Raw genomic sequence first — 26,247 nt, 5'->3', positions numbered from 1 at the left:
TGAGAGAATAGTAAACAATAGTTACGCAATAGGTGCAGGGTAATACACTCTTTATTTCTACCAAGTTTCAATAGCCTGCGTTTAAATATTGCTGAGATGTCAACAATAAAAGCAAGTATTCGTAGGTAAATTTCGGTAACCGAATGTTACCTACGAATACAATTTGACATCATGACAGTATTGTGAAACACCGCCATTCATGCCAATGCCCATATTGGTACATAACGAAGGCCTGTATGTTTGCTATCAAATCATATGTCAATGAAAGTTGCGAATTCACATACATGCCCACCATGCAAAACTGAATACGGCTTAATTGTTGAAAAATATGTACTGAAATAGACGACGGTCTGCTCATTTGAAAGAAAAATCGGATTCAAAGAAGATTAGAAGGGATAAATACTTGGATTTGTCAACTGTCATGTGTGCTTCATTTTAAATGTTTACCGACCTTCTGGTGTCTGAGTAATTTGTGTCCAAATTGATTTATTCGAAGGTAACTTTTGACGTTTTCGCTAAGGTTACCTACGAATACCATGGAAAAAACGACTGTTCTCATTGTCTCATGATCTAGACAACATAATGATGGACCCTGGTATAAAGCTAATTGTAGTTGCCCTCAAACGAAAGGCCACAAGACGTAACTGACTCCAAGATGGACTTCACAAGTCTGCAATAACGGTTTTAAGCGGGTTGTGTGCAATTAAGCAAATTAAAGTCACGTTAGTGCCTTTGTTTCTTACTTCAATACTCTTTCAACCGCTGTGAACCGACATTATTAATACATGATAGGGTCTAAAGTATCAATAAACGCACATAAAGAAAATGATACATTCAAAGTGCTTTATAAAATGAAGTTTTGATTGGGATATCCACCAAAAGTCTAATTCTTACCTACAAATACTGAAATGTTACTTACGAATACAGCATAATACATGACATGTGTAATGAAGTGTCGCTACCAATGGAAATTAATTGTCAAAAACTTTAAGCGGTACTCCAGGACACTATTATTACCCATATACGGATTCATTCAACAATTATGTATTATGTAAAATTGCTGATTAACTACTTGTATATCAAAATGAAGTGGTCAAAATCTTGCTAAAAGCATCAAAAATTTTTGATCTAAGGTAATAGCATTTATTCATTTGGACGTACCATCTGAAAGAGATCTAAAAAATACCATTTTATTAATTCATTACCATAATAGCAAACTTTAAACCTCTAAACTCAATATAGATATTATTAAATCGCTCATGTTACCTACGAATACTCGGGTTTGTTCACCTTTTCATTGTATAAAGCGTTAGGTGTATGCTTATAATTCCTAATATTCTTGAAAACATATATCCTACTCGTTCTTATACAATGTGTAAATTGATTCATACTCATTTGATAAATAAAATACAGAAACTGACCTAAACTTCATTTTCAAAAATAAACTAGCATAAATTGACTAAGATCATATTGATCGCGTTATAAAAATAAAAACAAATATTTTCTGGTTGAGCTAGCATTTTCCTGACACCCTGTGGTCTACATTACACGAAAAAAGCGTTAATGGGAATATTCCATTTGTTTTAGGTTGATTAGTATTGCGATAGTGAAAGCATCCTAGTGGTATTCGTAGGTAACATTGGGTTTTGATATCACATTTACTATCACACGTCCTGGATTTATTTTTCAAGATTAGTAATGGCACTTTTGGTTCCTATAAGGCCAATATGTCATCAATCAATGGGCAAAAGGAAAAAAATTGTGGAGACATTTTTATTTCGGACTTTTATTTTTGGCCCGTGGACACTTTTTGGTTGGATTCGACCATATACCTACAAATAATGTTGATCAGTGGAAAATAAACACTTTATTTATTATATCTTGGTCAAGCTCATTTCTGCTTTGTTAAAAATGAAAAGAGAGAAAATGTTAGAAAACATTCAGTCACAAATAACCCTAACCCTGCATAGTACTTGCTAAGAATTCATAAATTTTTGCCGTGTTGGTTTTGTAATTTGTGGTTGTAGATTAAGTGCTTGTTTTTCAGAAATAAATACCATAGTGAAGTTTAAAAGATGTTTTTCTTTTCCAGAGACATACGAAATACGAAATACAATTTGTAACAGGGTGGAGTATCTTTCTACGTAGGGCAATAATGAATAACAAAAGAATATAAAATATATAAAATAAATTACTACCGTTTTTTACGTTGGGTACCTTTTTTAATCTTTAATCTCAAAGAAGTGAGACAAATTGCCTTTATTTCTTTATTTTTATCATATCTTCATTGTTTGTATAATATTATCATTATCATATCATAATTATTACATAATATCATTTGTTTCACTTGATTTGACATTACTACTACTAAAAATTACTACTTAACGCAAAGACATAATTATAATTATTCTTGTCCCTTTTGGACAGCAATTGCTATGTAAGTGCTAAGCAACTAAATCAAACTATTTGCTTTTGAGTGGATGTTTTTTTGACAAGTTAACCAATATACTCATATTTTAAAGATTCTCTGTGTCTCGTTTGTATGAGCAAAAGCCATATATGAATACGTCTAGACAACGGGGAAAAACTGTGGGCCAAATATAAATTACTTTGATTGCTCCAGGCGTTGAAACCATCTTGAATCGGTGTTATTAAAGTCAATATATTTAACATTCGAATGACAATAATATAAATATCAGCTTAACAAAATAATTAGGTAATGGTACCTCGAATAAGTTAGATTTGTTGAATATTGCTCCTGGCAATATATTATATACGATTTGTAAACATCCTGCATTAAAGGAGACGATAAGAGATGGATATATTGCCATCTGTGCGTGGCACGGACATTGGCCCTATAAATATTTCCTCAAAGCCGTTTGAAAATTTGATATCGCTATGGGATGTATGTTTTGATAATGGTATAAACCATAATTCAGGAAGATTAAAAGAAATGAAATTTCTTAGGCTTCGCTTAGAGATATGTGATCCCAGTATTTTACTTGTATCAAATCGCTAACGGGGGAGATTTACAGTTCTTTTTTAAATTTTTTTTGTGATATTCCGTGTAGTGTCCCCTGCTTGTTGATTTTAGAAAGGTCACTTTTGTATGACATAAACTGGTAATTTAGTCGTCAAAAGAACCCATCTAAATTTCTGTATACCCGAGAGGTTATGGGAAAGAAATTGATTGTGTGTCGTAATAAACTCTGTGGATTAATGTCTTCATTTTTTGGAAGTATTTATTTAGATGTTATTGGATAAAATTGTCATGATATCGGTTTATGCGTTAACATTAACATGAAGCATGAAGATAAAGCAGTACGACATGCCTTGAGCGTGTATATACTCACCCCCTCTCGCTCTCTCCCTCCCTTCCTCCCCCTCACTCATACTCCCTCTCTCTCTCTCTCTCCCTCTCCCCTTTCATTGTTAAATCTCTTTTCATTTCGCTGTACATGTGTTTTATTTTGAAGGGGTCAAGATGGATATGGGGAGTGGGTGAATGGGTAAATGGGGCGCGTGTTGTATTATTATAACTATTGTGTGTATAGTATGGGGCTAGGTGTATGAGGTGCATGTGGCCATTGTATCTAGGTGTGTGTAGTGTAGTTTATGATGAGATAGTTGCTTTTGTGTATTGGGTGAGAGTCGTAGTTTCATGAAGAACCCAGATTGGTTGAAATAAAAAGCAGTTATAAGTACATTAAGGTGACACCATCAGTACACTTAGCATTAAACAAACATCTCACCGAAGCAGCTCTAAATGTTTTGTTAACAATTCAGACACTAATGCAAGTTCATGAATATAGTTCACTCTCGGAACATGCAATCGTTCAGTGCATGAGTGTAAAATAACAATTTGGCACCATCTTTACAATTACGATTAGCACCAGTACATTTGCAAACAACAGTGATCATATAGTTATTGTAATGGATGTCATCTCTGTCATTTATATTTGAAATTTATTCGAAATATTTGTTTCTGCTGCAAGTGTAACTAAATACCTGTCCGGATAATTATGGTCGAAATCAATGCACATTTAATTTGAGCAACTTTTTGCACTTATTCAAATAATTATTTTCAAATGCTCTTATGTCTTTAAAAACTACTTTAGTCTATATGATATTTTGTGTTTCATGAAATGTCTTAATTAAATAAATTGCGTACAAAAAAGATTTTCAAGTGGATAAGCTCTCATGACTTAATAGAAGTTATACTTTTGCTGTTGTTGTTTGTATATTTGTATAACCTAATGGTTAGAGCGTTCGACTAATGAGCGCAAGGTCTACGTAGTGGTTTCGAACCCAAGCAGGACCAACGTAGTTGCGTCCTTGAACAAGTCACTTTATTTCGCGTGTCCCGCTCCACCCAGGGTTAACAAATGGGGAGCTGTTATTATACCGGTACCGTTATTGTTGTGACAAACTTATCCTAGTGGCAATGGAATAAATGTATAAATAATAAAGCGCTTTGATATCAGTTAAATTACGGATCTAAGGTTATGCATAAATGCCTATAGTAGTTTTAGTTGGTCATAGAAAATACATTTCGCCTAGTTTATTCCATAAAGTTTTACTTTTGAACAAAGATGTATTGTGTATTCAAGTGAAATATATTTCTTTCTTTTCAGCCTGGTTTGAAACTAATTGGTGGGATATAATGGACGATGATGCTCTGCATAATTGTACATCTGAGCAGATGGACGCCGTAGCTCGTGGTAGTATAAGCATCTATTATGCCATATTGCTTCAAAACAGTGCTAGCTCCACAGCATCTATATCAGGCATGGTAAGTTGCAGTGTGCAGTGTTTTTAAGTGCCAGAACCTTAAAGTGTCGCAGCTTACTTATGATGTGTCCTGACGTTTCTGCAATTCCAAGCTTGTTAAAAGTGGGCGACCAATGATCAAAATAGAGATTTTGGTATCCCCCCCAAAAAAAAAAAAAAGAAGGGTATTTGTCATTGCCCTATAGGGTAGTGCAAGTTTATCCCTGAAATATGTTTTCTTTCAATTGTATAAACAAAATAGTGGTAGCTTCATCACCCTATTGAGGCATACCATCCCATCCACCATACTTTAATTAAGTTGCAGGTCCACAAGTTACAAAGTTCGCTAGTCCTGAAGGTCGCTAGTCAGAAAGCTCGCTAATACCTTAACTATACATCAACCTATCCCTAAACATCACTGCAACCATAACGCTTAACCTAATTCTTTTTGGACTATCCTCAAATAGCCCTTAGTAAGGAATCTCGCTGTGTAACCGGGTCCGCCGTGTACATATTGAGGAAAATGTACCATGTTTCAAATACTTAGATCAAATCACATACTGTAAAATATTAAAATCTGGACCCCCTTGGGAGTAGCGCGTTAAAATTCTATGGAAATAAATTTACACGTCGTTATTTTGCGGTGTTTATACATGTGGAGTATACTAGAATGGTTTATCTAGAGAACTAAATAAGAAATAATTGAAGCTTTTTTGTGTGTGCTACTAGTAAATCCGCGTTTGTAAAATCAGGTCGGTACTTCTGGGAAAATGTCAAATCCATGTTTATGTTATACAAATATGCATTGCACGTGGCTACACTAAATACAACTTCTGTAATATTAAACAAATATTTATCTATATCCGCGCAAATATTGAGCTCAGTAAAACCGAATTATAATTATGCACACACGGGATGTGTCAAAAATTCTATTCTTTTTTAAAACAAATTATTATTCCAGCTTTTTATGTTCTACTCAATTGGTTTTGGATTACATAATGTTATTAATTATTCTTATCAACCATGTCAATTCAGATAGAATCTTATTTCAACATAAAACAGACTTTATGTCGGTTTTTATTCGAGACAACATTCCATTTCGTTATCAAACTAGCACAGGCTAGGATAACCTTTATCAATGAATTTACTTTCGCTACAAAATGAAGATTTGCCGAGACTTCGTTTGAAAACATCTACACATGCTTTTAAAAATGAGTCCAAGTAATTAGACAAGAAAAATTGGATTACGGATATTTGAAATAAATCAGAGGATGTCCCTCAATTGACGTTCACTAGACAATGCGCAAATTTGCGTGTTTTTTTTTTCTGTGCAGGCATATCTAGTACCGAATATTATTGGATGTGAGCTACACAGCAAAAACACTGTTTAAAATGTCGCTGTTTAAAACGGTGTTGTTCAAACTTTGAACAACATTGTTTAAAAGACAGTCCTTGAATTTTAAACAGTGTGTGTTTAATTCATGAATAATACCAAAAAAGGAACTTTTAAACAACGTTGTTTAAAAAAATCGAATTTTGCAAAAGAGGGGTTTCCTTCCTTGAAATCAGGGTCAGATTCATCATCATGGCGGATGACTATGTGATTGACTTGCTCCAAAAGTGAGAAATGCCAGACCTAATTGATACATTCAGAGGTATGAGTTGTGTGTTGTACATACTAAATGATGCAAGCTGTGCAGTAGTATGCAGCCGCGACAAGTACAGTGTGAGTGTAAGCTTAACCACATCAAACAATAACCAAACACTTACCTCTGAATGTATCACATTCACACAGCTCATGCACAGATGCATGGGGCTGATTTGCATGTTTTACAGTCAGTTCATCTTGCCCATTCTCCCAAGTAAATTGATTTCAACAAACAAAAATGTTTAAAACTTTTAAACAACAAGTTTAAACAACTATGTATGTTTTAAACAGTTGTTTTAAACAACAGCCATAAACAGCTTTAAACAACTGTTTGTTTTAAACATTTGTTGTTTAAAATACTTTAAACAACTGTGTACATTTAAACAACTAAAGTTAAACAACCCAGATGTTTAAGAACGGTTGTTTAAAATATTGCTTAAAATGTTAAACAATTGGATGTTTAAAGTTTAAACAACCCAAGGTTGTTTAAACTTTGAACAGAAGTTGTTAGAGTGACCGGCGTAAACAGTGTTGTTTAAAAATTTTAAACAGTTGGTCTTCCACTAAAATTAACGCTTAAACTGGTGTAAAGACTTCAATCACGCAGTAAGTACAGTAAGAATAAATTGTGAATCTACTAAATCACGCGACTCACAATACGATGCGCCGCCAGCGGTTGCTCTTGCCAGTCCAATTGTTGAGCTGCATGAGTCGACACCACCGTTCTAGCCACCTTTAGATTTTCATTCGAGTGTGCTAATAACACGCGAGTTTGAAAATAATGTTGAAACAGCTCCAAGAAAGATTCCGTGTAATCACTAGATAAAAAGTGGATCTATTATTATACAAATTAATTATTAATTGCTGTTTTAGTCTGATTTCGCGGGTAACATACTTATATATAATGGCATTTAAACACGCATGTTCCTATGTTGTATTTGTAAAACTTGGGCTTTGGATGTCGACATTTTCCCACGATGCACTGCGTATTTTGACATCTCTCCAGCAGCCGCTGGAGGCGCATCGTATTGTGAATCGACCGTATTGAATATGCTTCAAATGTAATCATTTTTGACACAGCGCCATTTTTTGAATTGCTGATGATTTATGTAACCAATCCACATTATTATTTCCAACAAGGTCTTTGAAATGGACATTTCCAAATCAACATGGCAATTATTATTGAAAAGGAAGTTCAAATTTGAATCAACATAATTTAGTAAAGTAGATTGTTGCACCTTGAAAAGCTAGGGGCGCTAGAGAACAGATGGATTAGCAAGGATATCAAGCAGATAATAGCAACGCTGTCTACAGCTATATAGTTAACTGTATAGTTAAGCACACATCATTCGAGACAGGAACCTGGGAATTCACGCTATATGAAGCTTCTGATATATAGCGAAACCAAGAACTTAATATCTCAAAGTGAATCAAACAATTATATAGACAATACCCGGACCTACCCGGAGAGAATACATTAGAAAGGGATACATTTCTTCAGCCATGTTCAACGAAATTCAAATTCTTAAGCCAGCATTATTATATACGTGAACCACAATCAACTTAAACAGGAAGACTCGTTAAACGGTGGGTGCAGAGGTGCACGCGATGCGTGCGTGGACGTAGTTATATTTATGTGATTACTAAAGGATTACACTTACAATAAAGTGAAAGTAAATAGACGCATTACTTATAGGAGTATAGATTCAATAACTCAAACATTTTGCTAGGCAAATCCAGTGAAAAAGTAACTCACTTCTTATGGCTTGATCCATTGCTCAAAACAAAATCATCATCACTTCCGGGAAAAGTCAACAAACCGTTTCACGGAAAAAGCAGTGGACCAAGTCACTTGTAATCAGGCCGTCAGACCTGATGGCGAAAGCTAAAGAAGTGAGTTAGTTTTTCCATTGCATTTGTGAAAGTGTTTTAGGCCACAACGTGCGTGGTATCGTCGTACAGTTTACAAACTATCGAAGTATAGATAACAAACTGATTTTTAACATATATGTGGACTTTCTTATGTCAATAATACCGTATAAAACATTATGGTTTTATCATGGTACCATGCAGTTCACATTACATACGCTCAATTACAACAGAAAATTACTTTAGGATAATACCTGTAATGAAATATTGGCTGCCCGACAAACCGAAGCTGGATCTGTTTATCTAGTAAATTGAAAATCAAGTTACCACTTACAATATAGGTCATACGTAAAAGGGTTAATTACTAGGGAAGCTAGCGAAACACAATACAGAATGATACTAAGGTCGTTTGTTTGGGAGTGGCGATGGAAAGCATAATAAATGGGAACAAGTGTATGTGTATTCTCATTTTTGATCTGCAGTGAGTCTTGTTGTAGTTGTACATACAATAATGTTATTAACAATACCCCTTGTAGCAAATATGTTAGTTTATGAAAGTTAATGTGTATATTGGAAACAATGCTTGAGGAAATAGTAATATGATATTCCTGCACTACTCTGTTATTCGATAAACCAGAGAAGTATACAAGTCACATTAACTTCGTGAAGATTATAGAAATATGAATGTAAACAGAAAGTAAGTAATGGTAGTAATCATTCATGATACATTGAAGCAAGAATCGAAACACACAAGAACGTGGGATAATTTTCTGGTGATTACTCTTGTTTCTAAATAAACAATTTTCTACATAATTTATCAAAGTAGAGAAACATCATCGCGCCCATAAACATATTTTTACGTATGAAACAAATAATTCTTTCGTTTGAACAACTGGATTGACAATTTACGAATTTGTTACACGCTAGTGGATGACTCAAAACAGTCATAACTTTTCTCTAACAACTTTAAAAGGTTTCAAGAGGAATAGGACTAAACACGCCACCTTTTAGCAATAAATCTTAAGGCGCCGTTTTCAACTAATTTAGCATCAGTCATTAGTGGAATGTGTCAATTTAAATGAACACACAAACCACGTATTCCTAATAGCGCGATTCAATTCTCAGACATTTCAGGTAATGCATCGTCATTTGCCTTAAGGATGTCGCAAATCATTCACGGGAATTAACAAGCTAACAAAAAGAGAAGTGAAAACAATAGTCATTTACCATTTAACTATTCTTGACATACAGTTGTCTTATGATCAACATTAAGTCCCACATTTGCCTTATCTATACAAACATTATAGAAGTAATAACATATGGCAGAGTGCCATGTCTATTTGCAGTTGCGTAATCCTTGTGGAATATTTCTTTCAATTTTAATGTGATTGGAACTGATTGTTGCCTAAAATCAAATATGATTTACTGCATTCATTTATTTTTGCATAAATGGATTTAGTTATAAGATGTTATAATATAACATTATAGGAAGGTCATAACATTTGAAGAAGATACGGTGTTCAAGGTATCAAGATTTACATGGGCTGGTATCTTTTGTTTCCCATCCTAGCAATATATATTTATTGTGTCTTACATTGTCTTACACCATGCTAGATGAAACATAATAGGCAGCCTCCTTTCTTCATTAGTATCAGCCGATGTTTCAATTTGGTTATAATTCTAAACCGCCAATCAAGAACTGACCATACATTCAAGGAGGGGTGTTGACTTCTATAAATTATCACGTTCCTTTTGGTTTACTTAGCCATCCTATTACTAATAGCATTAGGAAAAAAGACAAATGTTGGTAATTTGTCAAGAATTGTTTATTACAGTGACCATACGCTTGCATTGTCAAGTAGTGACGAATGATTTTCGAAAGTCAAGGATGAAGTATATGGATGTTTTATGCTGTGGGCTTTCCGTAAGGATTTTCAAGTCTGAGGGTTTTTTTTTTTTGCAAAGTACCGAATTGAGTACTCTAAAGAGTAGTCTAAGCTTTAAGGTTATAGGAGTGGCAAAAACCTACAGGGGGTTCTCATCTTCTTTGGTAAAACCATGTAGAAATAATAATTTCATATTTCAGACTAATCCATATCATTTGTTAAAACCTCGTCGCTATCGATCTGAGTGTAAGGATCGCTACAGACTTTTAAATGGGTGTTATAATATTCGACGTAACATGTCCTAGTTGTTTAATCTATTCCCATTCAATTTTCAGTAATGTTTCCATCAGACATTCGACATAACATCAAAATGTTTTTCCGTCAACGCACATTTTATTCGTTAGACGATAAAAATGAACTGAATAACGAATACGTGTTGAACGAATATTAAACGTCTAGATCCCTTAAAATTGAATTGACACCAAATTTATCAAAGCAATTGATTTTTCACTGATGATGTAGAGCGCATTTTGTTGCGCTGCAAAAGGCGTTCTACTTCATCGATCAAAAGTCAACCTCCGCTCGTTTAGTATTAAGATCTCGCCTTCAGAGTGTTTGTGAAACAAAGATTCCATATTCGGTTTCTTTCAGAGTGCTGAAGATTACATCCGAGAGTTTCGCATCCGAACTGGCAACACTACCAACGTACAATCTCTATTTGGGTTTGGGGAAGCTGCCTATGGATATGACTCGATATGGACTGCAGCAGTGGTCCTAGATGAAGCTGTCAAGCGTCTAAAAGCTATGAGTAAGCATCAATTATATATTTCAGATTAAAACGTTAATGTCATAATAATACTAGCAATCAGCAACTTGTCATATCTTGTACTACTTACCTCTCATTTGATGGACATGCTGTGATCATATCAGGTTACACAGCTAAATATATTTCTGTTTATCTTGTTTCAAGTTGTTTATATGTTTTATATTGTGTTATATGTTTTGAAGATTAGAGTATCAGTGAGGATTATTAGGTTTGCAAACATGAATGTTTGGTGACCTGTAACACATTTAACTACAGGTTGTAACAAAAACATTTATACAATATAGAAAAATTATTAGGCAAACATGTCACTTATTGATTGTTTTTAACTTTACTTGATCGTCACGGTAATTTTTTTATTGTTTCAATAAAATCGGTGCTCTACGAGCGAATATATAGATAACTGTGGAAAGTAGTCCTAAAACAGCTTGGGCTACTTTCATGTCTTTGTGTAGCAAAAGACCCCTTAGATTTTTTTTTTTTTTTTAGCATAAATGCAATTGTTTTCATTGAAGTCGATTTTACGCGATGCAAGCTTGATATGCGCGAAAATGTCAAAAGTGATCCAACTCATTTTCTGGGCGATTTAGTTAATTGACCCTAGCGTTTGAGCCCAAACTAGTAAAGAAGTTTTTATCATAATAATCATAATACATTTTGGATTATGTTAGCAAAGACAAGACATTTCTTATTCCACCGCATATAGCATTATTGCCATGATTTCTTTTATTTTTTTCTAAAAAGCGAAATTGCAATTGTATAATTTTTATTGTTACAATCAGTATATTAAACTACATTGTATTACTACTTTTCGTATTTGCATACCGTATATCATCTGAATCAATACTAAATTAAAACAAATCTAATAAAATCGATTTTATTCATGAAACTATTTCTTAAGGGAAGGGGTATGAACGTTTGGGCAGTATTTATTGTGGGACATTAGAGCACATCAGACATATCGAATTGCATTCTGAATACGAAGAATGTCCTTCTGATATCAAATAATTTTGATATTTTGAAATTCGCAATGTGATACACATTTTATGGCAAATCATTAAAAATTGATATTTTTGATATTTAACAGTACTCGAAGTAAACTTTATAAATCTGATGATTTATATTTGAAGTGTATGTAGGTGGGATGAAAAGCAGAAGATTAATTGAAAATTTTGACTTTTCGTATTGAAGATATGGATTTTTTCTCAAAACACAAACAAAAAATAGGTCTTTTTGGGACAAAAATCCATAACTTCAATATGAAAGGTCAAAATTTCCAATTGATCGTCGGCTTTTCCTGCCTGCTACATACACTTTAAGAATATATCATTACATTTGTAAAAAAATTTTCGAGGACTGTTATATCTCAAAAAAAGTGAAATATATCAAATTTTATTAATTTGTCATAAAATTTGTATTATATCGTAAATTTCATAAAATGAAAACTATTTGATATCAGAAAGACATTCTTCGTATTCAGAATGCAATTCGATATGTCTGATGTGCTCTCATGTCCCAAAAAATACTGTCGAAACGCTCAAAACGCTCATTCCAGTTCCCTTAAACCACGGATTTCAATTTCTTCTTGTCACTATAATAGTATTGGGTAAATTGTGCAGATAATAGTATGCTTGCATTGTGTTTGTTTAATTCATTATTACATTTAGCACTAAATAAGCCATTTTGGTATGTTTTACGGTTTTACTGTTTTATTGTAACACAACACTCTTAATTTAAAAAAATAGTAAAAATTACTCAATGTTGAATAAAAAGGAAACAGAACAAAATTGAGTTAACTGGAGCTTAATATTGATTAAATCTTTACTCAATATGAGTACAATTTAACCATACTGAGTTAATGCACTCATTTTATTGCTCTGTTCCCATTTTACTCAACAGTAATTGCAGTAAAATTACGTAGAGAGGGTTGTTGCAATCTCCTTATTTTTTATTATAACTGCCGTATGCTGTTACAATTGGTACCAATGTATAGCTATAATGGGTCTGCTCTTCACACTCCTCATCTATTCCTCACATAATGTCGCTACAATGTGGTCGCACCCTGGAAAAATAGAAAAATTCTGTATAAAAGTATAGGCAAAAGTGGTTATCGCTCAAATGAGCGCGAAGGATATGGTTCTACGATTAGCTCAAGTCGTTTGGGCGTAAACATGCGCGTTTTTAATACCTGATAAACCTTAATTCCCCCTTCGTGGTACTAGGGTTATAGCTTTAAGGTGGTACTACACCCCTTGATAAATTTGTGACTATTTTTACATTTTTCTCAAAAAAATTATAACACACTGGTAACAAAAGTTATGAAATACTGGAATTTCAGTGACTGAAGACAAGCGGTACATTATTTATGATAAGAAAAGAGGTACCGCTAGAATGTAACTCATTTTTTGTAACACATATAATGGACCACTTGTCTTGAATCACTGACATTTCAGTGAAGTAATTGGATTCCTTGCCCCTATAATAATTATACATAACTTTTGTTACCAGTGTGTAGTTATTTTTTGTGAAAAATACAAAATTAGTCACAAAATTTATCAGGGGTGTAGTCACACCTTAAAACAAAAAGTATATACAGAATACAAGCCAAATCCTTACCCCAAATATAACTATGGATTAATACAGTTCCTCCCACTAATATTAAAACGTTTCTCTAAAATAACCAGTCAAGTTTTGATTTACCAAACAAAATGCATATTAATTATTGTCTTTTTCACGCTTATTACCCAGACCCGTCAAGATCGATTCTTGATTTTCGATATGAAGATAATGAGATGGGTGATATGCTTTATGATATAATGGCAAATACCTCTTTCCCAGGACTGACGGTAAGTTGTTGTGCCTACAATACTAACAACAAATGATATCAAGAAGTTCACATCTGGTAAATCAATTAGAGACGTTTTATTTTTATCTTGTCTAGTATAGATTGGTTTTCACGATGTCATATCAATTTGTAAGCGCTCTTTAGCAAAGTCATAGTTCATTGAATTTACAACCGTATGACAAAACAGGCGAAAAGTAACTTCTTGCACAAGAATTGCAATTTAAAGAGAATTGGCCAGTGCTCATTAAAATGAGGCCACTATATAGACAACATAAGTGTGCTCATTCATTTAATGACAAAAAATGTTTAAAAGATATTGTGAGGAACAGGTTTTGACTTTTAAATTTTGGTCAAAAATTGTGCCGGGATAGGTCGTTTTCAACAGATTTACCACATTCGCCTTGCTATAAACATTGAATTGCGTTATCTGTTGACCTAACGTTTGATATTAACATTTTTCTGATTGGATGAAGGGGACACTTGAGGTTGGGACAAAAACCAATCACAGATGCCTATTTTCCACTAGATCTCACATAGCTCTTATGATGCTATGCACTCAACCGTGTAGTATAAATTAGACTGCGTATATACTAGACTAGCTGTGCTTGGAAATATATGTGTGTTCGGGTATATCAAGGTGGAAATTGTGCGTAGATGCATTTATAAAAGAATCATTTTTGTAGTCAAACCTTTTCATATGTTTCATTATTTTTTCAGGGTCCTGTTTTGTTTTCCGATTCCGGAGATCGTAAAGGCCTTATTCGTATCATGCAAACTCAAAGTAAGTATTAGGAAGGCTACCGGATACAGGTTATTACGTCCTTGAGACAATGCTATTTTTACTATGTTTTTGATACAATCTGCACACTTGAAATCAAGGTCCATAGCAACATATTCGTTTGAAGATACGTAATGGCGTGTTCTGCTACTTCATCAACAAACGCATTGTTCATATATTTTCGACCCTGAAAAACTAATATTAATCATTGTATTCAATCTTGCAATAGTTTTTTTTAAATAATCATAACACCGTATTTTTTCAAATGAAACAATAATCGTGATATTATTGATAGTACCGGTATTTTGAAAATTGAAACTACATGAGGTTAGCTATCCTTATTCTTTACCAAAATCAAACATTTTACACTAGTATTTATTTAATTGGATTATCATGTACTGAGTTTCATATAATTTATAATATAAAAGATAATCGAAAATAATTAAAGTCTTAGTTACATGAAGTTAGCAAAGTTCAATTAATTTAGAAATGAAAGTGCAAATTTAACATGTTATTTTATCAAGACATGCCTTTAAACAAACGCCATTGCTTTATTTTTACAATATCTAAAGCTTTGGTCCCAATAGAAAAAAAGCGTGTAATTTAACATGCAAAAGTAAATCACACTTTCCTTACACCATGCATTCAGGACTGATTCTGATGTTTCTTAACATGGTTAAAAAGGTTCTTAAATACCTTAATTATTTTATAGAACTATTCTTTTTCCTCTCTGGTAAGAGTAGGAACTGCGTTTGAAGCATTAATTCTCTATAAGATGAACCCCAAAGGAATGTTTTTCATCGCCGATATAGCTCACACGCTATACATAGAAGCGATACAACACTTGTAACATCATGTTTTCAAAGGAAAGAGATCATGGATGAAATAAATTATACGAGCCAATGTTTCCCTAGCGTTATGCACCCCATAGACACGAAATGTAAGCCCTGGGATGTAAGCTCTTTAAGGCAAGTGGGATGACAAGAGCTATATCTTTACAGTTTTAAGCCATCTAAATTCCCTTAAAGGCCCATTCAGTGATTTGCTCATCAGGACGATCGTAAAAATCATCAAAATTCAAATTTTGGTACCTATGTCATTGTCATAGATGTGCTAACATAACCTGCAAGTGGTTCAGCAGAAAGCCATGTATTTAAAACAAAATATAATAGCTACATGTATTTGAATGGGACTTCAACTTCGTCAATACTGCTGTTTTCTTCATTATTTTACCACATTTTCATTTTAAAAATACCAAATGACAATTTGAATGACCTATTCAGCACTTTTAAGCAATTTATAAACAATCATTGAGTGGGACTTTAATTAAACTTGTAGAAAATGAGTCAGGGACGTAAATAATCATTTTTATTTACTTAGGTCTTGCGGTTCTTGACTTAATTCAACGATAATATATCAGACTAACGTTTTGGGTGTTTTCCCCTCCAGAGAAAACGCATGCACACAGGACAGTGTTGACACCCATTATATCAAATCTTGGGATCTCCTTTATACCCATACCATTCCTCTTGTGTTATTCCTCAGTTTTATTTGTCTCAATATGTTGTAAAATACAATTTTTTGAGCGTTACGCATATTTTGTCAAAATATATGTTGTTCCCGCTCAAAGGCCAAAATAGTGTAAACAAACAAACAAACAAACAAACAATATTTGAGTGCAAACACCATTAAGTCATGCTTCTCTTCGACCCACTTTACGAAATTACCTGGTTGTTTCAATATGAACATTTTCATGATATTTTAATAATTTAAAAATTCTCACGTTGTGACGCAAATTGTTACAATAGTGAAATTTCGGATTGAATAATTATAAAGCACGCGGACACGATTTTACTAGATTGGATTACTTTTGCATCTAGTATTTGGCAAAGACAAGCAGTATCTTGTGAGCATTTTGTACGTAGTTGTTGTAACGCGCGTGGATTTCAAAAGTTGTATTAATTAATTAATTAATTAATATATCTATTTAAATTTAGCACAGATGTTTTAAAATAACCGCGTATAACTTGTTGGGAGAAGTAAAATATATGTAGTAATGCACGGGGGCTGACACTTTAATGCGTCTAATGCACGAGCCCAGAAGAGGGAGTGTAGTAGACGCATCAACACTCAGTGAACGTGCATTATTTTAGCCAATTTCTCAAGCAACAAGTATTACACAGTTTTTAACAACCTCATACACGACGAAAATGTCAGAAAATACGAGCATATATTAATGCATCCACCTCAAAGGAAAATTAATCATACATGATGCAAACGCGTTCGAAAGCACTGTGTGTACTACGCGTAGTGTGCGCGAGTGCAATTAGACACGATTAATACACGCCGCGTGAATTTTCTAATAGCTTTTCTGTTTGGCTGGTACGAGTGTATGAATAGATGCGAGATAATTAATATGTTGCTTTGAATAAATAGTGCCAACCTGTCTCAATTTTCTAGGTCAAGTCAAGGGATCAAATAGAGGTGAAACGGATGTACTGCAATGATTGTAAATGATATAAATATTAGATTAAATTAAATATGTATTTTTTTACTTTTGGTTAAGGATTACGAATTACGTTCGATGTGGTTTTTTCGTCAAGGTATAAACCATGCAGCTAGCTATAGGGGTACAATGCGCAATCAAGTGGCCTTAAAGGCCAATATTTGCTTTGCAAACATAGATGTATATATTTAATCCACCAAAAAAACGTTGACAACGTAAAGAAAGCAGCAAGTTTAAAAAGCCCCCACCTCGGCTCACTTTTTGACACTTGGTCCCATTTGTAAAAGATACTGATTTAAACTTTGTCATAATTATCAACTTAAAACATTTCCAGAAGTATTATGTATCTTTAATGTGCCGATGCGATATTAAGTTGTTAGCATTCTGGAACGATCAGAAAGGTTATTATGTTGTTCTTGGCCAATATCCTATATATGTTTTGTTTTATAATAATTATTAAGTTCATGATCAATGATTGAATTAAACGAATAACAAGTAGGCATGTTAATGGCAATGATGCTATTGTTTAAACGTTAAAAACACCGATTTGCTGTTGATATTCAAAATGGGACCAAGTTTCAAAAAGTGAGCCGAGGTGGGGGCTTTTTAAACTTGCTGCTTTCTTTACGTTGTCAACGTTTTTTGGTGGATTTTCTTTCTTTTTATGAATGTAGCCAAGCAGCTCTAAGCTCGGAAAGTCATCGGGTTACGCGTACGAGCTACTCCATAAAACGAATAAAACGAAAAATAGATGTTTGAAATTATGTTATCCTTGATTTATGACAGTAAATAATTTAATAAAACTTTACCAGCCGTTTATTTTAAAACTTGCTGGTCACAGCTACCGCGTGACTGTAATGTTAATAGGGATACATATACATTTTAATATACTTCAATTACTCAAGGCAACTAAGAAAATGTAAATATGAACAACACATACCCAATGTTGACGATGCCAGCGAGACACAGAGTCAGTCCGATTTACTTCAAATTGAAGCTGAGAAATGCGTGTATATGTAGGCTTATACTACGGAAGCGTCTAAATGCCACGACTTAGCAAGATAATTATGTATTAATGATTGTGGTTTTTGTAGCCCTGCGGGGCAATCTAGTTGGATATCCAAATTTCGCGGTTGACAGTTCTTTGTAGCCCTGCGGGGCAATCTAGTTGGATTTCCCTATTAAGCGGCAGTTGTTGGCGGTCTTTCGCGGTTTGTAGTTTTAATTTCCCTCATTCTTCATGCCCTACCCTCTATCGGGGGTTAATTTATAGTTTAAGCTTGTTGGATAACTAAACTTCGCGGTGTGGGGTTCTTTGTAGCCATGCGGGGCAATCTAGTTGGATATCCAAATTTCGCGGTTGATAGTTATTTAGATTTATAGATCTAATTGAATTTACCTATTAAGCGGCGGTTGTTGGCGGTCTTTCGCGGTTTGTGGTTTTGATTTCCCTCATTCTTCATGCCCTACCCTCTATCAGGGGTTAATTAATAGTTTAAGCTTGTTGTATAACTATACTTCGCGATGTGTGGTTTTTGAAGCCCTACGGGGCAATCTAGCTGGATGTCTCTATTGAGCGGCGGTTGTTGGTGGTCTTTCGCAGTTTGTGGTTTTAATTTGTTGGATATCCAAATTTCGCGGTTTGTGGTTCTTTGTAGCCCTGCGGGCCAATCTAGTTGGATATCCCTAGTGAGCGGCGGTTTTTGGCGTTCATTCGCGGTTTGTGGTTATAATTTCTCTAATTTTTCAGGCCCTGGCCTCTATCGGTGGCTTTTAAACTGGTTGGATATCCATATTTCGCGGTTTGTGGTTCTTTGTAGCCCTGCGGGGCAATCTAGTTTGACATGCCTATTGAGCGGCGGTTGTTGGCGGTCTTTCGCGATTTGTGGTTTTTAATTTCCCTCATTCTTCAAGCCCTGATCTCTAGGGGAGTGAGTAATTTATAGCTTAAGCTTGTTGGATAACCATACTTCTTTGTAGCCCCGCGGGGCAATTTAGGTGGATATCCAAAATTCGCGGTGTGTGGTTCTTTGTAACCATGTAGGGCAATCTAGTTTGACATCCCTATTAAGCGGCGATTGTTGGCGGTCTTTCGCGGTTTGTGATTTTAATTTCCCTCATTCTTCAAGCCCTGTGTGCCCTCTATCGGGGGTTCCGTGTGTCTGTGGTTGGGACAGTCCCTCCTTTTAATAGGCATTTGGGTATTTTTGCCGCTTTGCTAATTTGTCTTTACGTATGACTTTAATTGCCTTCCATATTTGGTTGTCTCTTTTTGGATACGTTTTTGTCCCTGCTGGCCTTCCATACTATTGGAACAATAATTTTTCACACCTATAGAGTGTATGCAATAAACCAACCGGAACGGTATAACAATTGAAATGACAGTCATGTTGGAATACAGTTCTACGATAGCTGAAGATGGCAAAGGGACAGGTCTCTAGATCGATTCAACAACCATACATACATATCACATGTTTTGTTGTCCTATTATCATGCGAATCGCCCCGTGGTAGGACAGAACTAAAAATGAGAAAAATATTGGTAACCTGATCTAGTTTCTTGTGTTTTCAGATTTAAATAAATAAAGAAATGAATAAAAAGATTTCTTTTATTATTTTTTCTGCTAGCGGCTGCACTATACATAGGTTCTTTTTAAATAGGCCCTTAATGTAATAAATAATATCCCTGAAAATCAAACATCTTGCTTTGATAAAAAAAAAATATCATAATAGCACTGGATGATTAAAATTGTGTTATCCTTGATTAATGACAATAAAATTATTGTTTAATAAAATATTGAAAAAATAAGTTGGTCATCGGATTTCGAACTCTAGTCCGCGGATTAGGAGTCCAATGCCTTAACCATTACACCACGGGACTCGGCTGTGAAGTAGCGTGTCGATGTACAATGTTTATTATTATGAATTGATGTGTCGTCCAAAAAGAACAAAACAATATTGTGAAAAACTAGATTTTTTGGCGAATGGGGTTCGGAATTTGTATGTACGGTATTTCAGAAATTGCTAGGGTATAATTGGAAGTGAATCTGAAAAAGTAGTGTGAAGGTGATAACCAGGTAGACCTGTGGCAGTGTCTAAAAATTCTGGATCAGTATGATTTGCCACTAATTTTCGCTATGAAATACCGCGTGAAATGGAAGCAAAAATATTTGTTTATTACGAACAATGATTGACTGTAGGATTGGTGGCCCTTTTGAATTAATGAGTTGTCAAGATATTACACCTGGGACTGTAAATAACATTTAGCATGGTTTTAGATACATTTTGTACCCAGCGAAAAATAACATCGAACAATAGAAGTCAAGTGTTTTAATGTTAGGTGTAAATATAGTCTCGCGGGAGCATCTGTTATTAGACTTCTTTATCAGTCTTTTTTTTTTAAACTTGCTGGTCACGGCTACCGCGTGACTCTAATGAATGGTTTTAAAGGGAGTCTCCGGCAATCACAACATTATTCCTTATATGTTAGAAAAATAATTATCAAGCACGAATCACATGGTTTTATTTAAAACAAACTCATAGTGACTATAAAAAGGAATAAAAACATCCGTTTCTCAACACGCGATATTCAAAATTCCCAGGCGCCGAGTGCAATGATGTCCCAGTAATACAGTAATACAATGAAGGCTGACGACAATTGAACACAAATAACCATTACGTCATTGCACTTAGACAATTTGAATATCGAATTGAATTTTGAATATCGCGTGTTGAGAGCCGACTGTTTTTATTCGTGTTTATGGTCAATATGAGTTTGGTTTAAATAAAACAATGTGATTTGTGCTTGATAATTATTTTTCTAGCATATAAGGCACAATGTTATGATTGCCGGAGTCTCCCTTTAAAAGAATCCAGATGTGCAGTATCTTTTACTTTATGATGAGAAATTGGAACATTTTAGGAAGACATTAAAGTGTATTTACAGGAATGAAGACTTATAAAACGAAATGTCGCATCAGATGCGTTCACGAAACAAGATTGTTTTATGTTACATAATCATTGCATGAGCATTTTGACATACGGAACATGTATTATTATACTGCTTTATAATATTAGATAATTACACTACAAATAAATCACTGAATATGATGGATGGTGATATGTGACGGAAATTGTTATTTGTCTCGCTATAACGAGATATGGGATGTCAATTTTTTTGACTATTACGTTTTTATAAATACACCGCGCTGCCATTACAGCTTGCACACAGTAAGTCTCGAAGTGACCTTCTACATAGCGAGTGGTCTTCCTATACATTTGAATGCAAAGGCGGAACAACATGAGACTACTGTGCAGCAAAATTGTCCATTTTGTTTAACTTTGTGATTATATTGTAAACTTTCCGTCGTTGAACATTTTTTCCGTCGTCAAATACTTTCAAAATGTTGTTTTTGATAACATATTATAAATTCGGAATCCCCCCATGTGTAATAATGTTGCTATTCAATAAATACTTAAATTTGATAATATTTATCTACAGTGTAGAGTTCCTATCCTCTTCTGTATAGCGGTCAATGCATGAGGATTTGGTCACGCTTGCTGGTCTTGGTATGTCGTGCCCATGGGTCACGTGCGTATTCATAAAGAACGTATTTATAAATATAATCGAAGCATACTGCTAATAGTAGTACTACCTCTCAAGCAACAATGTTTCATTGAACTCATCTTGCTTAACATTCATAATCATACATATCCGAACCACATGAACTTTCAGGCAATATGAAAATTTAATCTACCAGAAACGGTTTGGTAAACCCAATTTAGAAGGTGAATACTGGAGGGAATACCAGTGGCTTTGCCGAGTGCCGTCCCATTGGATTATTTGCATGATTGGACCGTAACTCAATGATATTTTTTTCCAGTCTTCAAGAGAATCTTTGCATTGAAAACATTGGGAAACATTGAACGGAGAGACGAGCATACCATTGAGTATGAAATGTAAATATGGATAACATAGATTCGGGTTAAAGCTTATATAATATTTAACATCATGTAGTCAATTGCTGGAATTTACTTGACTAAACGTGTACTTGCGTCCTGTATATTTAGGGTTTCAGCTGGCGAAACTATAATGCGCTTTCGGCAAAGAAAAATGGCAAATGTACCATTCCAAGTGTTTTTATCTACACGTAGATCTACATCACTATCTATGTATCTAGTGTAAGTACCAGGTGTACATTTCCTACTGGAGCATATTTATAATTTCGTATCCAAATACTCGAAGCAATGCAAAAATAAAACAAGCTTTTCGATTTTGAAGTCAATTTGGTATGACGTGTCAACGTGTGCATGAAGCAATTCATGAGAGGGGATTTGGGCTTCACACGGCTGCGAGGTTTAAAACACACATATTAATCAGTCTGTACTTTTTAAAATACCACAATCTATTATTCGTATAGACTCACTACACTAAGCTATATATTATAAAATGTCTACATGCGTATGTGCCATTTCTGGAATATTTTGTATGAGTTTATTCCAAAACTTCGATCATGTGCCATGGTCTTTGCACCTCAGTCCTCCTTGATATTAGCAGTAAAAGGGTTTAATGGTGGCCACACGATGTATCATGCTTAGTATTGCTGAAATTGGAAAGTGTGTATTAAAGCTCTCTATTATATGGATATGTGCTTTCGCTTCCCTAAGGGTAGTTTGAAATACAATGCCTAACATACTCATTGATCCGTTTCTGACAGTTTTTCCTAACCATTAACCTTGACAAAATCGGGATGAAACTTGTCGGCTTAATGTGTTAGTTTGTCTGAGAAATGTTCCCATTGGTATTGAGAACTGATAATTTATTCATCAGCTGAGACAAATATTGAAATAAACCAACTGAGAAATTTACTGGTCGGTTACACTCTTTATTATTTATACTGACATGCTTCGACGGTTCTTCTACCTTTTGTTCCGTAGTAGTTTTGTTGAAACATGTTATTTCCTGAACCATCATGGCTCGTGGATGAATAATATTACAAGCAACTTTGTTGATACTCATATTTCAGTAATCATATCAACTTGTGTTTGTTGAGTTGCATTATTACTAAAATATTATTAGTTCCCATGCCATTTTTCAAAAAAGTTTTAATAGCCATAAGGCAAAGCCATAGCGTAAACAATTTAACGATTCTAAACATCGCATCAAATCTGCGAGCATGTTTTTACAAAATGCTGCGCAATGTATTCTATGAATGCTTTTCAAAATTACATAATTGTTCGTTCATGTCAGTCAAAGAATAACCCATCGACGTTATTTTGCAATTGAACTCAACTCGTGTTCTTGTTTTCTTTTATTGCACATTAGATAACACCGATGTTAGAATAGCAGTTTACAATGTTGCCGCCGAACCAGGAAAAGAGCTGAAATTTGAGAACGATACCCCTGTGTTTTGGAAAGGTACGGTATAACGTTACGTTTTATTTGCTGTATACAATTGTAATATAAGTATTTATATGTAATGCACTTATGCCTGCCAACCTATATCGCATTTCTTCAACGATGAAAATCAGTTATACGTTTTTGGTCTCTAAAGCATATACATATGAAAAACTGACTCGGATGAAATCCCCGCTGGGAGTTTACATTACCATTAGAATAGTATTATATTTTGTAATTAGCTACGGATACACGAATTTTCATGAATAGATTATACTTGGCCCTATATCTTAGTCGCTATTTTCTTTTGAAATAGTTTGCTTCGCACTGAAGGGGTTAATGTGGTACATCGTGACGTAACCCGTCATGTTTAAATTATTGAATTCAACCATCTTTAATGTAAACACATCAAAAGAAAGGAATTACACCCCCTTTATTATGTAATAGTAATACCCACACTAAACAAAACAAGGATACGGCAAACTGTAAGTTTATCCCATATCTAGTCCATTCACATTAATGTACTAAACAGGCTAAATAGCAATGTTATTTGCATGAAATAAATATAATCAGGCTAGACAATGGGATGGCAGGTACCACCTGAGGTGAAATCATGGGCTTCTTCCACTGCTTACGATGGTGGAGTAATGTCTGAACGCAGATACGAATCATCTTTTGTCCACACAATGGCCAAATGCCTTTTAAATGGTTTATTGGTTTCTGCAAGGTATCAGTAGGCATATCACCTCAAAAATAATCGCAGCAGAAACACGTTATTTAATGTTCCTACATTATTGAGCTTTATTAAAGCATCAAAAATCAAAAAACAGAATTGAAATCGGTCAATGCATTTTGATATAGTGTCAATTTAAAGATGCTCGTAGATGGAATGAAATCCTGCCACAAATGGTTGTAATGACAAAATTGCCACATTTCGAGATTTTGACGGTTTATTTGGACGCTTGCTTGAAAAAGCAGCGTTAATTTAAATATCACATGTTAAATGCCTATCTTTCCTGACTTCGTTAAAGAAAACAAAATTAAAAAATCTATCATTGAATAATTATAATAAATTAACCAAATATACTATTTTAGCAATTTCGGCCAATCTGCAGACAAATTAAATCTCAAAAAATGACTAAGTTCAGCTAATTAATATGCAAAATTGATGCCAATAGAAAACCGTACATGATATAAAGGTGTGGGTTTTTTTGCACACATATGTATATAAAGTTCTTTCAATTGATAACAAAAAATACACAAAAAGTAATTAATTATGCAAATTAAGTAATTACAGCTAATTATGTATTCATGATATTATTATGCAAATTAGGCATGAGTAATTTTGGGTTTTTTCAATATTTAATGAACGTCTGTTCATTCATCATAATTTTTTTAGTATGATCCTGTTATGAGGCTGAATAAATGAACTGCAGTTAATTATTTAAAAACAATACAAACAATAAAAAGTTTGACATTTTGACGGTGTCTGGAATATAATTTTCATTTTTACTGTAAACATGGTATGTGTCACCATTACTCAAAGCTAAGTCCGAAAAGTAAAAATAAAAATTCAGTTGCAATGAGACTTTAAATTAACATTTTGTTATCTGGATTAACATGGGAGGACAATCGGTAAAAGGAACAGCGATTCTACTGTATGGCCTTGGACACACACAATGGCTTAGAGCTATTGTGGTTTGGAAAATTACTCCCTAAAATATCTTTGATTAATGTTTTGCTTCAACTAGTTTTAGGGAAGTGTTTCATTCGTTGTCGACGGAAATAATTTACATGCTAAGAAAGATTAGTATTTCAGCTAAATGGTGGTCCCTTTATTTCAACAGGCCTATATTTACTGATTTATGAGCGATCTTCAAAAATCCATAAAAACAGGCAGTAGCTCTTAAACAAAACAATTTTTAATTTTTGAGGACCCGATGTTAGCCTCGGAAAGGCTTCACACACCATATATTAAAAATTTAAACAGTTTGGATAAATGAAGCATATGAGGAAATTCATTTTATCGACATGGATGTTTTCTAAAAATGGCAAAATTTGAAGCGCGCGCTTTTCAATTCACTGTTATGCTTGCATGCACAGTGTAGCAGAATTATTGTGCAGCCACTGTGACATACCTAGTATCAGGCAAATGGTAATGAAAGAAGGCTGCACGGTTACTCCAAAAAGGACATAATGACATGAAGACACAAGACAATCTTTTGGTGTGACACCAAGGTCATTCGCATTTTGTTCCCACGTGACCGTATTTTCTTATCAGTCCCCCATACCTTGGATGGAGGACCTTTGTCGTCCAATGCTGATAATTTCGTTCGTCCAGCATATCCATAAATTCATTCTTCCACCATCATTCTTCTGATACCTTGCAGAAACCAATTAAACCATTTGGTGACAAAGGTTGCCTGTTCATTTAATCGGCTTTCAGTTTTTTCCACCATTGTAAGCACATAACATGATTTCAACACAGTGGACATCTCTCAGCTTATTGATTAGCCTAAATCTTACTTATTTCATGCAAAAAACATTGCCATCTAGTACGTTATGTGAAATTGAAGGAATACGGTATTGGATGAATGTTCAACTTACAGTTTACCGAATTATTCGATGTTGCAATACTTATGTTTAATGTGCGTAGTTTAGATGCAAAAGTACTCGTAAAATAATAAAGAACCATTACTAGAATTTGGGCTAATGGAGTATCCAAA

The 26,247-nt window shown here is 34.3% G+C and overlaps 1 protein-coding gene across 1 annotated transcript in view; it reads left to right on the top strand.

Moving 5' to 3' along the window:
- Positions 1-26,247, top strand: part of LOC140150532 (gamma-aminobutyric acid type B receptor subunit 2-like) — a 219,208-nt gene that overhangs the window by 151,755 nt on the left and 41,206 nt on the right. The window contains exons 6-10 of the mRNA XM_072172561.1: positions 4,635-4,792; positions 10,825-10,981; positions 13,745-13,842; positions 14,559-14,622; positions 23,450-23,542. Coding sequence (XP_072028662.1) covers positions 4,635-4,792; positions 10,825-10,981; positions 13,745-13,842; positions 14,559-14,622; positions 23,450-23,542 — 570 coding nt within the window. The remainder of the gene's footprint in view (positions 1-4,634; positions 4,793-10,824; positions 10,982-13,744; positions 13,843-14,558; positions 14,623-23,449; positions 23,543-26,247) is intronic.

The sequence above is a fragment of the Amphiura filiformis genome, chromosome 4 (assembly GCF_039555335.1).
Source record: "Amphiura filiformis chromosome 4, Afil_fr2py, whole genome shotgun sequence".
NCBI lineage: Eukaryota > Metazoa > Echinodermata > Ophiuroidea > Amphilepidida > Amphiuridae > Amphiura > Amphiura filiformis.
The sequence above is the reverse complement of the archived record's forward strand: the minus strand, read 5'-3'. Positions and strand labels throughout refer to the sequence as shown.